This window comes from Zeus faber (assembly GCF_960531495.2).
Source record: "Zeus faber genome assembly, chromosome: 21".
NCBI classification, from domain to species: Eukaryota; Metazoa; Chordata; class Actinopteri; order Zeiformes; family Zeidae; genus Zeus; species Zeus faber.
Genome location: NC_137208.1, coordinates 21,579,839 through 21,591,084, shown reverse-complemented (window position 1 = coordinate 21,591,084; position 11,246 = coordinate 21,579,839). Strand labels below are relative to the sequence as shown.

At 40.3% G+C, this 11,246-nt stretch overlaps 1 protein-coding gene across 1 annotated transcript; it reads right to left on the bottom strand.

Annotated features, from left to right (window-relative positions):
- Positions 1-274: 274 nt before the first annotated feature.
- On the bottom strand, positions 275-10,995 carry cwf19l1 (CWF19 like cell cycle control factor 1). Its single transcript, XM_080022217.1, has 14 exons — positions 10,905-10,995; positions 10,537-10,621; positions 10,073-10,157; positions 9,548-9,649; positions 8,905-9,119; positions 8,032-8,147; positions 7,852-7,936; positions 7,228-7,380; positions 6,560-6,752; positions 5,893-5,972; positions 5,170-5,379; positions 3,126-3,245; positions 2,577-2,674; positions 275-442 (listed from the first exon to the last, which is right to left on the bottom strand). Exons 1-14 carry the CDS (start codon positions 10,925-10,927, stop codon positions 298-300), a joined length of 1,710 nt encoding a protein of 569 aa, XP_079878343.1. The 5' UTR covers positions 10,928-10,995; the 3' UTR covers positions 275-297.
- Between the last annotated feature and the right edge of the window lie 251 nt (positions 10,996-11,246).

Here is an 11,246-nt window from a genome sequence, read left to right as displayed (position 1 = left end):
ACAGATACAAAGAATGCCAAAATATTCTGTTTATTAAAAAAAACAAACAAAAAAAAAACAAAAACTTTCCACAAATTAAAAGAGATAAAATCAAACAGGTCAAAGCGACTGAAAATTGATTGAATGAATTGAACACAAAAAATATATGAAAATGATTCTGTATATCTTGTGTAGATATTTACAATGGAACCTTGAATTATAAAACTTTGTAAAAACTAATTGAAACTGTAGCTTCCCCCCTGCCTCCCAATAAACCTTCCTGAATATATATTTGCATTGTGTGTGTGTGTGTGCGTCTCAGTCGTCCAGGGCGAAGTCGTACGGTTGGAACTGGTCCCGCAGCCGCGCGCTGCACTCCTCCTCTTCCTGGCGGCTCTGCTTGCACTCCTTCCAGTCGGCCCGCATCGGGATGTTCAGCATGGCCTCACTGGCCAGCACCTCCCTGGGACACATAAGTGTTGCAAATACAATAACCTACTGAAAAATGAACGATTCAAGTCGGAGGAAAGCTGATTGTACAGGGTGTCAGAGTTCATTTGAATACCCTTTATTAAGACACATTTTAACTACATTTAAGACTTAGAACGAGGATTTCTTTGGACAGATCCTCTATACTAAGTATAAAAGCACTATATATTGTAACCAGGAATAGGCAATTTTCAAGGCAAAAAGTATTGGGTTCATTAGGACATAATAACAATAATGATTTTAATGAAAAAAAAAAAAGGAATATATGTTGAAATCAAGACCTTTTAGTTCTTAATTTAAGACTGGTTGAATGACTTTAAATATTTGAAAATATATTTGTGATACTGAAGAACAAAACCAAGACAATTTGAGGACCTGCAGATTATTAATATATAATAATAATAATAATAATAATAATAATAATAATAATAATAATAATAATAATAATAATAAATACAGCTGCAGGCGGCAATACACGGCTCCATCTTAGTCCTATCAGATTACGTAATCCGAGGTTCCCGAATGTGCGCTCTGTAATTATATGCAGTGACGTTTGGAGCGGGCCGAGGGACTCTCCGACCGTGTCGGACCAGACGTCTGCCAACCGTTGGAAAACATTTTGAGTACCACAACAGTATAACAGGGAGTCTCTGTGGTGTTTGAGCTACTGCAACTAAATGACTCCATCAGTTTTTCCACACCGTAGCCGTCTCGTAAAGAGGCTAATCACATCATATGCGAGCTACTACAGCTAACTGGATATACAAATTGATCTGATTAGGATATATCCCTTGAAATGCATCATCTTGTAAAGTTACCGGACATGTTTACCAACTAGAGATGCACCGATTGCAATTTTCTTTGCCGATTCCAATTTTCTTATTTATTTTTTATTTTAAATGTTTTAAATAAATCTGACCTTTCGATTCCGATTTTGGCGGATTCTGATTTTCATTCAGTTGTATGTTCATCAAAACACTTATTATTAAATAACTTATACATTGTCGTCTGATCATTTTGAGTTTATACCCGTGATGGTAGAACCCAGACTTTCTCATCATCTGGTCGCATTGGGTATATCTGCTGTATATCAATGAAAAATACATCATGTGATCTGATGACACTCACGCGATAGGACAGCTGCACATGCATCATTGAAAAAATAAATAAATGGCCGACTCGTCTCACTCTCTTTCACTGGAACTCACCGTGCATTCAACCAACTGAATCAAATTGAACGACTCATTTTACTGACAGTCTCAAAAAATCATGATCGGAGCTCATGCACTAGGAACAACCAGAGCAGACGCTCGGTGTAGAAACAGCGAGAAATACAGTCTGCACAATTTTGGAATATTGTCAGGCAATAGATTATTTATCCAATAAAAAGCCGTCATTTTATTTCCTTCGCTTTATGTTTTGAGCGTCAACTACGCAACCACGTTACATTACGTTCGTATGGGGTTTGAGTATCGGAGCATCTTTACAAGTTCATGAGCACAGTATCGGGCGTCTACATTTGTTTAACGACTGTTTAGACTTACAACCACAGCATCGACCTCTTGCTGTCTGATTGGATGATTGGCTGTTCGCGTCACATGGTTGTTTCTCTGCCTCGTACGATTGGCTGTTCGTGTCACATGTTTTGTAAAACGCAGAACGAATTACAGTTTTTATGAGTTTCCTTTAAAACACAGCCCTGGCTCAAGCAGTCTGTCTAGATGTTGCAAGTGGCTGGAGGGGAATGACTTCCGAGAGTCGGAACTTGGACTTAAATAACTTTGGATGATGAAACTGATGAAACCGCTCGTAAAACTAATGAAATTATGAGAGATTTTCACAAATTTCTGCTCCAAATGTAGATTGATATTAATCAAACTGAACAAGACGTCTGAAGTCCAGGTTCTAACGAGACCTCAACCATGTCTGTGCGTACTGCTGTTGTCATGTTTCAGATGGATGGATTAAAAATAAATAAAAACGCTGAGCAATAGGGATCCAGCTTTGGGGTCTAACCCAATAGGGATCCAGCCCGCCCCTAATAATATTATAATTTACAACATTCATATTGTTCCTAATTTGACCCAGGTACGGCGTCAGTGTCTCACCTCCCAAACTGCAGGGGGAAGTGTTTCTGGATGCGGTAGTAGAGCTTCTCTCCAGAGTCCAGCTCCACATAGAAGTACGGCGTCCCCGGTGGAGCGATCTGGAAGGACGACACAACCGCAGCGTGTCAGGAGAAGGTTTGTTGCGTTTCATCTTTTTTTTTCTAGTTTATTGTTAATTTGTAGATTTATTGTACATTGCCATTCTATTTTTTATTTTGATTGTCTATTCAATATCTATGACATTGTCTACTGTTTTACCCACCACCTCTTTTATCATTACGTTTGCTTTTATGTCTTTTGAAAAGGGCACTACAGATAAACTTTATTGTTCTTCTCGTTACTTCCATTACAACACAATCTACGCCCATTAGAATATGAAAACATGTAAACGGAGACCAGTGCCTCCATATGTGAACAGCTGGCGGCCATTTCTTTGTGTATACAGTCTCGCTATATCTTGAATGCCTCCAATGCAGAGTGAGTGAGTGAGTGAGTGAGTGAGTGAGTGAGTGAGTGAGTGAGTGAGTGAGTGAGTGTGTGTGAACCTGCCTGCTTGAGGTCGGTGTGTTCTGGGATCTCCATCAGCTCCATCTGTTGCTCCTGGGCCTGGACCATGAAGGCCTCCTTGATGTCGTCGGTGGCACACTTATCCAGAGGTACGGGGACGACCTAGGGAGGGAACAAAAATAAATTAAAAGTTAAAAATATATCTATATTTATTATTTATCTATTTCATAAGTTGGGAGATTAGATACAATGTTTTTGGGCATTTAGACACATAGAGGCATGTTAGAGGTTTATAACGGAGGAAATTAGACATATATTACAATCATTATGTTTCGATGAGCCCCAAGTCTATACTGTAAGTAAAAGTATGGATCAGATAGGTTCCCTGTATCGACAAAGACTACACTTGGAACGGTACCGCCACTAAAAAAAATAATGCTTTCTCAAAGTTGTTTATTTAATTGCACCGATCCATCATCATCACCCTAGACTATGTAACCACATTCAATATATTTTACCCAAGTATCCGTAAAACGATTAATTTTTGCTGGAGGTAATGGCTCAAGAGAGGAGCAGAATGTGTGCTAATTACCAAGTGCTTAGTTTGCTTACGATTAATCGTTTTGTGGGACAGCAGCATGGCTGCATGAGTGCAGCACCACTTGTGATGAATGTATTTACTCCTGGGGTATAATTAAAATGGTTGTACCACTTAGTTATTTAGTTTCGGTCTAGCAATAGGATTTGACAGGAAGCATTCCATGAGTGCTGTTCTACAGTACAATACAAACAGCGCGTTTCACTGTACGCATCACTTGGCTTTTCGGGCGTGTTGATATAACAGTTTAAATAGCTTGAAGACGGGCAATGCAACGGGTATTCGAGGGGAACATTTTTGTGGGAGGAGCAGAATGAACAACAAAAATCATAAACCAATGAGCCGGGAAACATTCTCAATTTCCACTGAAAAAAAATGAAAATAATGGCAATAGGCTTATGTGTTGCAAGTTCAAGTTCAAGAGATTATTTGTCACATACATATACATAGGTCAAACATATATTCAGTGAAATGTCATGACCAGAATTGCGAGGCTGTAGTCATTCATCAGTACCAGCCAGAACAGCTTCTCCAGCAGAATAACTTTCACTCTGAAAGTGACGACTATTCGTATGGTAGAGGCTAGACTTTGAGATTCGGTTCTGGAGTCACTCAGTTTAAGCAGCCGTTCCATTTTCCGACTATTGTATGATTCAGTGGGTGTAACGCACAGTGAGCAAGGGAGGACGTCCAGTGAACCATGACCGAGAGTAGGAAGAGTCGGTTTTGCTCTGAGTTGGAATGGAATTCTCCATAGAATCTCAGTGATCATCACATACTATGTACACCGTACACATGTCTACAGGGCTACGGCGGCACAGTGCATTGCACTGCTGCCTCACACCAACAAGGTCCTGGGTTCGGTTCCCGAGGGTCGCTGTTGGCACCACGCTCGGTGAGTTCTCTCCTGATTAGGGGCTTTCTGTGTGGTGTTCATTTAAAAGGAGTTATTTGCTACGGACGAATTGTTCGAGAGTCTTTCGTCACCATAGGTAGGCCATAATAATAAGCACAGTTCTACATGTTTTTAGTGGTTAACAGGATAGTAGTGTGCCCTGGGATTATTTCACTGTAAAAAGTGTGCCCTGGCAGAACAAAAAAGTTAGGAAACACTGCTTTATTGCCATTACCATTACTTAATAAAAAAAAGGACTAAAAGATAGAACTGTTTATTGACTTTAACGTCACTCCAGGTTGTGCAGTACACTATGTATCCACAATCCCCCCCCAGGGATTAATAAAGAGAAAAACGTATCTTACATCGATTGGTGTGTTGACATTAAATATCGAATCATAGCATTAGCGAGCCGTAATCGCTTCGCTTGAGAGTGTGCGCGGTGTGTATGTGTGTACCTGCGGCTCCGCTTAGCAGTGTGCGCGGTGTGTATGTGTGTACCTGCAGCTCCGCTTGAGAGTGTGCGCGGTGTGTATGTGTGTACCTGCAGCTCCGCTTGAGTGTGCGCGGTGTGTATGTGTGTATGTGTGTACCTGCAGCTGTAGGTGCTGACTGCGGTAGTTCCTCTCAAAGGCGACGCAGTGCTGTCCCTTGCTCTTATAGAAGCTCCGCAGGGCGGCCTTGTACCGCTCCATCTCCTCCACCACTTCGGAGCCCAGGTCCACCACCGACTGGTAATGGCCAATGGGCAGCACCAGCATGTGGTCCGGGGTCAGGCCGCCCTTTGCCAACGCCAAGTAGCACTGAGGAGACCCACACAAGTGTTTGGCTGTGGCTAATCTCGAAATGCTAACAGTTTCCTTTCACCAAATCATCAAATCCTAGTGAACCTGGTGATTTTAAAGGGTTCTAAAAACCAAAGTTGTATCTGTTAAATATTTCAATCAAACTTTTAAATGAACCATGCGTAGTTTCAGAGCTGTGCGTCTTGAGAATTTGGGGCAATTTGAGAATTCACGTTGCGGTCAGCAGCATTGTAGCAGAAATGAAGAAAAAAACAAACAAAACATGGTTTTGTTATGATATCAAGCTGTACATTTAACAGGTGGTTCAATAGGAGGAATTTCAGATTCTTAAAAGATGGGATTTTAAATTCAAGTAAATACTGATACTGTCTGTACAGTACATAAACTGTGTACACACACACACGCCTTGAATTCCATATTATTTTTGGATTAATAAATTATCTCGGGCCTAATTAAATATCTATGCATACAAAAATATAGCGAGGTATTATGTTGCTGTGCGTCACTCACGTGTGTTCCTATACTGATGACCAGGTGTTTCTCCACCTGAGGACTGGCCAGACAGAACCAACAGGGACCGGTGGGCTGCGCTGGAGGCACAACAAGTGTGTCAATCAGAAACAAGGAGTGAGAGCATAGGATGGGATTGAGGGAAGAGGAGTGTAAGAGATACAGTACGATAAGTTTGTAATAATGTTTCCTCCTCCGTATTGATTTACTAGTTCTGGTCATAAAAAAGGCTTTCTAGTCAAATGAGGTTTGGTTTGTGTAGGGCTGTGTATTGGCGAGATTCTGATGCATTCAATATGTACAATATGTATAATATGCTTTAACATACATAAATACTGTATAGTGCAATCTGTCTTCAGAAACCAAAATATCTTCAAAAGTGATAAAAGCACACTAAGATACGATAAAACAACAGATACACACAATAAAATTGAGATATGGGGATATTCTGTTTTGGCGGCGTCATCACTGCTACCGAATTGATTGGCAATTTGCATTATTAGGAGTTGTTTTAATTTTTTAACAAAAAACCCTGCAAAACAAACAACTTCGGATGACACATGATGATAAATTTATACTAAACTTTGGATTCCACAGATTACGTGGGTGTATCTATCTATCTATCTTAAATAATCTGGGCTCGACTCTTTTCATGTTTCTGACTCACGGTGCTTGCGTGGCTGCTTGTGCTGCTGCCGCTCCCCATCCCAGGGCTGCCCCTGGCTGCCTCTGTCTCCGTCCCGGTGCTGCCCCTGGTGCTGCCGGTCCTCCTCTCCGGGCCTCTTCCTGCCGCGCCCCCGAGGACCCCCACCACCCCCGCGGCCCCTGCCCAGGTCAAAGAAAAACTGGGAGGCTGGCTCCTTTGACAGACAGAGAGGAAGAAAACAATGTGAGGTTTTTGAGTGAACATTTTAAAATAGATAGATACAAATTGGCAACAAAAATTAACTACAAGATAAAAAACCTACACACACACACACACACACACACACACACACACACACACACACACACACACACACACACACACACACACACACACACACACACACACACACACACACACACACACACACACACACAAACAATGGACAGTTAAAAAAAGGTCATCATAATAACCTAATGATGAACATAAATATAAACCTAAAATTAAAAAAAAAAGCTAAAAACAAAACTTTTAAACCTAAACATTTACGAGAAGATAGAAAATAGAAGATAGAAAACAACTGATGACAAACAATCAAAACAAACCTAATAATGATCCAGAAAAAAACAAAACCTACAAATAAACAAGGAATATAAAAAAAAGTGGCCAAAAAAAAGTCTCACACACACCTCCTCCCCGGCAACATCGAACCCCGTCTTGTCGTGCGGCGTCTTCTCCTTTCCGCTGCGTCTGTACGGGTTCTCGGTCACATCCTGTGGCTGCTTCACCAGCTCCGACGGCTCCATGTGCTTCATGGGAACGATGTTGAAGGCGTACAGGTACTTCAGGATCGGCACAACAAACCAGAAATGAATATAGGGGTAGACACTTTTCTTTACCAGTAATTCATTATATACAGTAGTAAAAAAAAATAAAAAAAACAGTCCACAGGATTGAATATAAATATATTAAGGTTGTTATATGATTAAAATAATTAATCACGTGGCTGGAGGGGAATCATCGTGGCTAAAGTTGGTGGAGTTAATCATGATTAACCATTTTCAAATTTACCCAAATTTGACCCTAATAAAAGATGTTTCAATTTAAAAAGTAGTGCTCTGAGTTACACCATGATTCCATTATTAAGAACAGAAAACACAAAATAATATTTATCAAAATGTATTTAATTACATTTTCACCATAAACAAGCCGCTATCGTTCTCCAATTCCTTTTCACTGAGCCTGGACAAGCCAAGACAAACAGGTATGTCTACATTAAATGGAGGACCCTTAGGGGGAAAACGAACACACACCTTCTTTTTGGCTGGGTTGTTGACGGTTGCAAGTGCAATGAAGCGGCTGACGTGCTGTGCGTTCTCCTGAAGGACCATGTGGTTCCTTAAAAAAAAAACAAAAAACAAAAAAACACATTCATGTATTGCTATACTTGTGAGGACATATTACGGCTTTTTATTTCCATTAGTGCAGAAGACCTGTAGGGCAGCCTTTCATAGTGAGCGCCCTCTACTGCAGCAAAGTGGTAGCGCGGCTTCAGTTTCTCAGCGAGGTTTCCGAGGGAACCCACACCGCAAAACTTTGTGTTGACTTCCTGTAAACACAAGGAGAGCACAGACCCAGCTCCAAGTTTGAGAGTAGTCGAGAGGGGTGAAGTAGTATTTAGGTCTAACTGGAAGGGGCTACTGCAAGAGGAGAATTCAAATAGTTTCCGGTCAATTCACCATTGCTCTGATTTCCGGGAAATGAATGGATTAGTATTACGATGTGACATACCTGGCCAGTCGAAAAAACTGTTAAGCAAGGCTAAGACAGACCTAAATTAACTTAAATAAATCAATTTTGAATGCTACACCTAAAATCGCTTTAATATATTGCCATCGGAAAATTATCTCATATCACGCTTTAAAAATCTGAAAATCATAATCTCATAATCATAATTTTCCATGGTCTTGGTTTAAAAAAAATCTGATATGCAGAAGGAGCATTAGTGCTAGGTGGAGGCTTAAATTAAATAGAGAACAATAGAGAAATAATCCATTTTCTCCTTGACAATAGAGAAAATGGATTATCGGGACTAAGACCAGCACCAAGACCAGACAGAAGGAGCTGATATTGCTGCATGACTTTAGTCCAGGACTTCCTGTCTAGAACTAATTCATCTTAAATTAAACAACGTCTCAGAAAGGCTTTTTTTAAATTCTGGATTCATTTAAATAGGATTATCTTAGTCCTGATTTATTTAAACCCTGTCTGTGAAACTGCCCCTTAGACAACTACATTGTGCATCACATTACAATTTAAAGCCTAATTGACGATAATGAAAGGTCAACATCCGACGAAGCTCCTACCGGGGTGTTTCCAAAGTGCCACACTCCTCGGGGCCACTGCGACGTCAGCAGGATGTCCACGCCCTTGAATTTGGAGTTGTTGATCAGGGGGGACGCTAGGGCCGACAGGTCCTTGGGGGTGAAGCAGTTGGCGGGAGCCGGCTCCTGGAGGGCCTCACGGCCACTCACATAGGCGATCTGAAGGCCGGAAGCCCCTGTGAACACGCCGCGACGACCTGAGGGAGAACAGTCCATACACATACAGTTAATTATAACTTCTGTACTAATACTGTGGTTTATCTGAAGGCTACCTTTAGGAAGTCGATCGCAGACAGACTCAAACTCAATTTTATTCGATTTCAGGAAATTGCAATGTATAAAAGGGTCATAAAAAGGTAGGCTAGATATTTGGAGGGTCCACTTTTTCAGCACTTAAATACAAACACTAGTAAATTCCACGAAACATGACTTAATTGTATATTATACATTTGCTAAACTGAACATCACATTGTTAACGATATCCCTGCTTCTCAGTTACTCTTTACTTGCCATTTGCTATTCATTTTACTCTGTCTGAACCATATTGTATTTTTGGCTGTCTATGGTATTCTATGTTGTCTAATGGTTTTTTTTTTTCTTTATTTTGCATGTGAAGGTGCCTCACCCAGGTAGGTGATGTTCTCCGCCAGCTCACAGCCATCCGCACTGGGAAAACACTTCACCGTCTCCTGGCTGGCAGCTCCGAGGATGTAGGTGTGGATGGGAGCTGAATGGAAACAGATTAGGAAAAAATGATAATAACAATATTCATCTGAAATAATAAAAATTTTGTGTTTATCAGAGCAGCTCTTAACCATTTTATTTATTTACTGAAATGGCTTTCAACCTGCCAAACTTTATCTCCTAAACCAATGATGAACCAACCATACCATTCCAGAACTAACTGTTTATTTAGCAGCAAAAATATATTGATATTGTTTTCCTTTGGCTGTTGGTACAGTGAATGAGAACAGACAAATGGCAAATATAGTATAAATAAAGTAAAATATAGCATAAATAAGGCAAAAAAAATGTAATAAAAATATTTGCGAGGTTATGATTTTTTTCCCCCTGCTCCAAATGTTCTCCAAAGCTACAAGGAGGGTGGAGATTTAGATTTGCCTTTGCTTTACTTGGACCAGCTCCACACCTTTCTTGACTCCGGATTTGAACTCCTGCCATTCTGCCTCGGCCTCCGCTGTTGTTCCGAAGAATTCCCCCACACACAGCAGCAGCTGCAAACGGACAATATCCATAAACAATATCTCACAAAAATGGGGTAATCTCCCGACATGATCATTAAGAATAGTGTGTTTGTTCTACTTTCTAAACGATATCCCAAACAGCATTTTCTACCAAATGTGTCATATAAAAAAAAAAAAGCGACCAGTCATAAATTGAGAAAAGGTTGCTCAGAACAGAAATCTCCATGAAGAACTATGATTTAACATTATTATTATTATAATTATTTAGCTTATATTTTTGCTTCCTGCAAAAGGGTATACAACAAAAAACATACAAGCAAAAATCTGACTTTATGTATGTAATTTAGAAAGGACAAGAACACAACTGTTCTTGTGTAAGGTCCTGGTACAAGACCAACGAGTGACTTACATCGAACTGTCCGCTCTTCTTCTGGATAGCTCGCACTCTGTTGAACACTGTGTTGATCCTTCCTTCAACGTCACCGCACGCCAGGCTGCAGGACAACACACACGGACGTACACAATTTAACAAATCGGGTCAAAGTAAAACAAAATAAAAAAATTTTACCGTAAAATATACGCAACAAGTTCAACGTACGTAATACGTTTTTTTACGTACGAAATACTTTCAAACCCATTATGACTTGTCTCGCTGCCTTAATTAGAAGGCAGCAATTGTTCTGGCACTTCGAATACAATAAACCAACGTGAATTAATAACAAAGAAACAGATGTTTCATTAGCCAGAGTATGTCGGAATAAAATGTGAAAGACTTACACCCTCAACGGTTGTTCTCCCATATCGTGGTTAAAATGATAAACTCTTAAAACAAGGTATGTAATGTGGATATTTGCAACGTGTCCGTCTGTAATTTGTGTCCGGATTGATCAAACCCCGGAACGTTTGGCATTAGTGTTTCTCTCAAGAAATCACGCACTAAAACTCATAGCAATACAACATTTGGACGAAAGACAATGATTTTGTAATTTTAAAACCATTTAACTCCGCCAAAACCTGTTATTTATGTATTTTCCTGTATATTGCATATAGTTCAAAATGCGTGTAGCGCGGTTTCTACTCGAGTTTCTTTAAGAACGGGACGCTCGGGTTGCCGGGTGC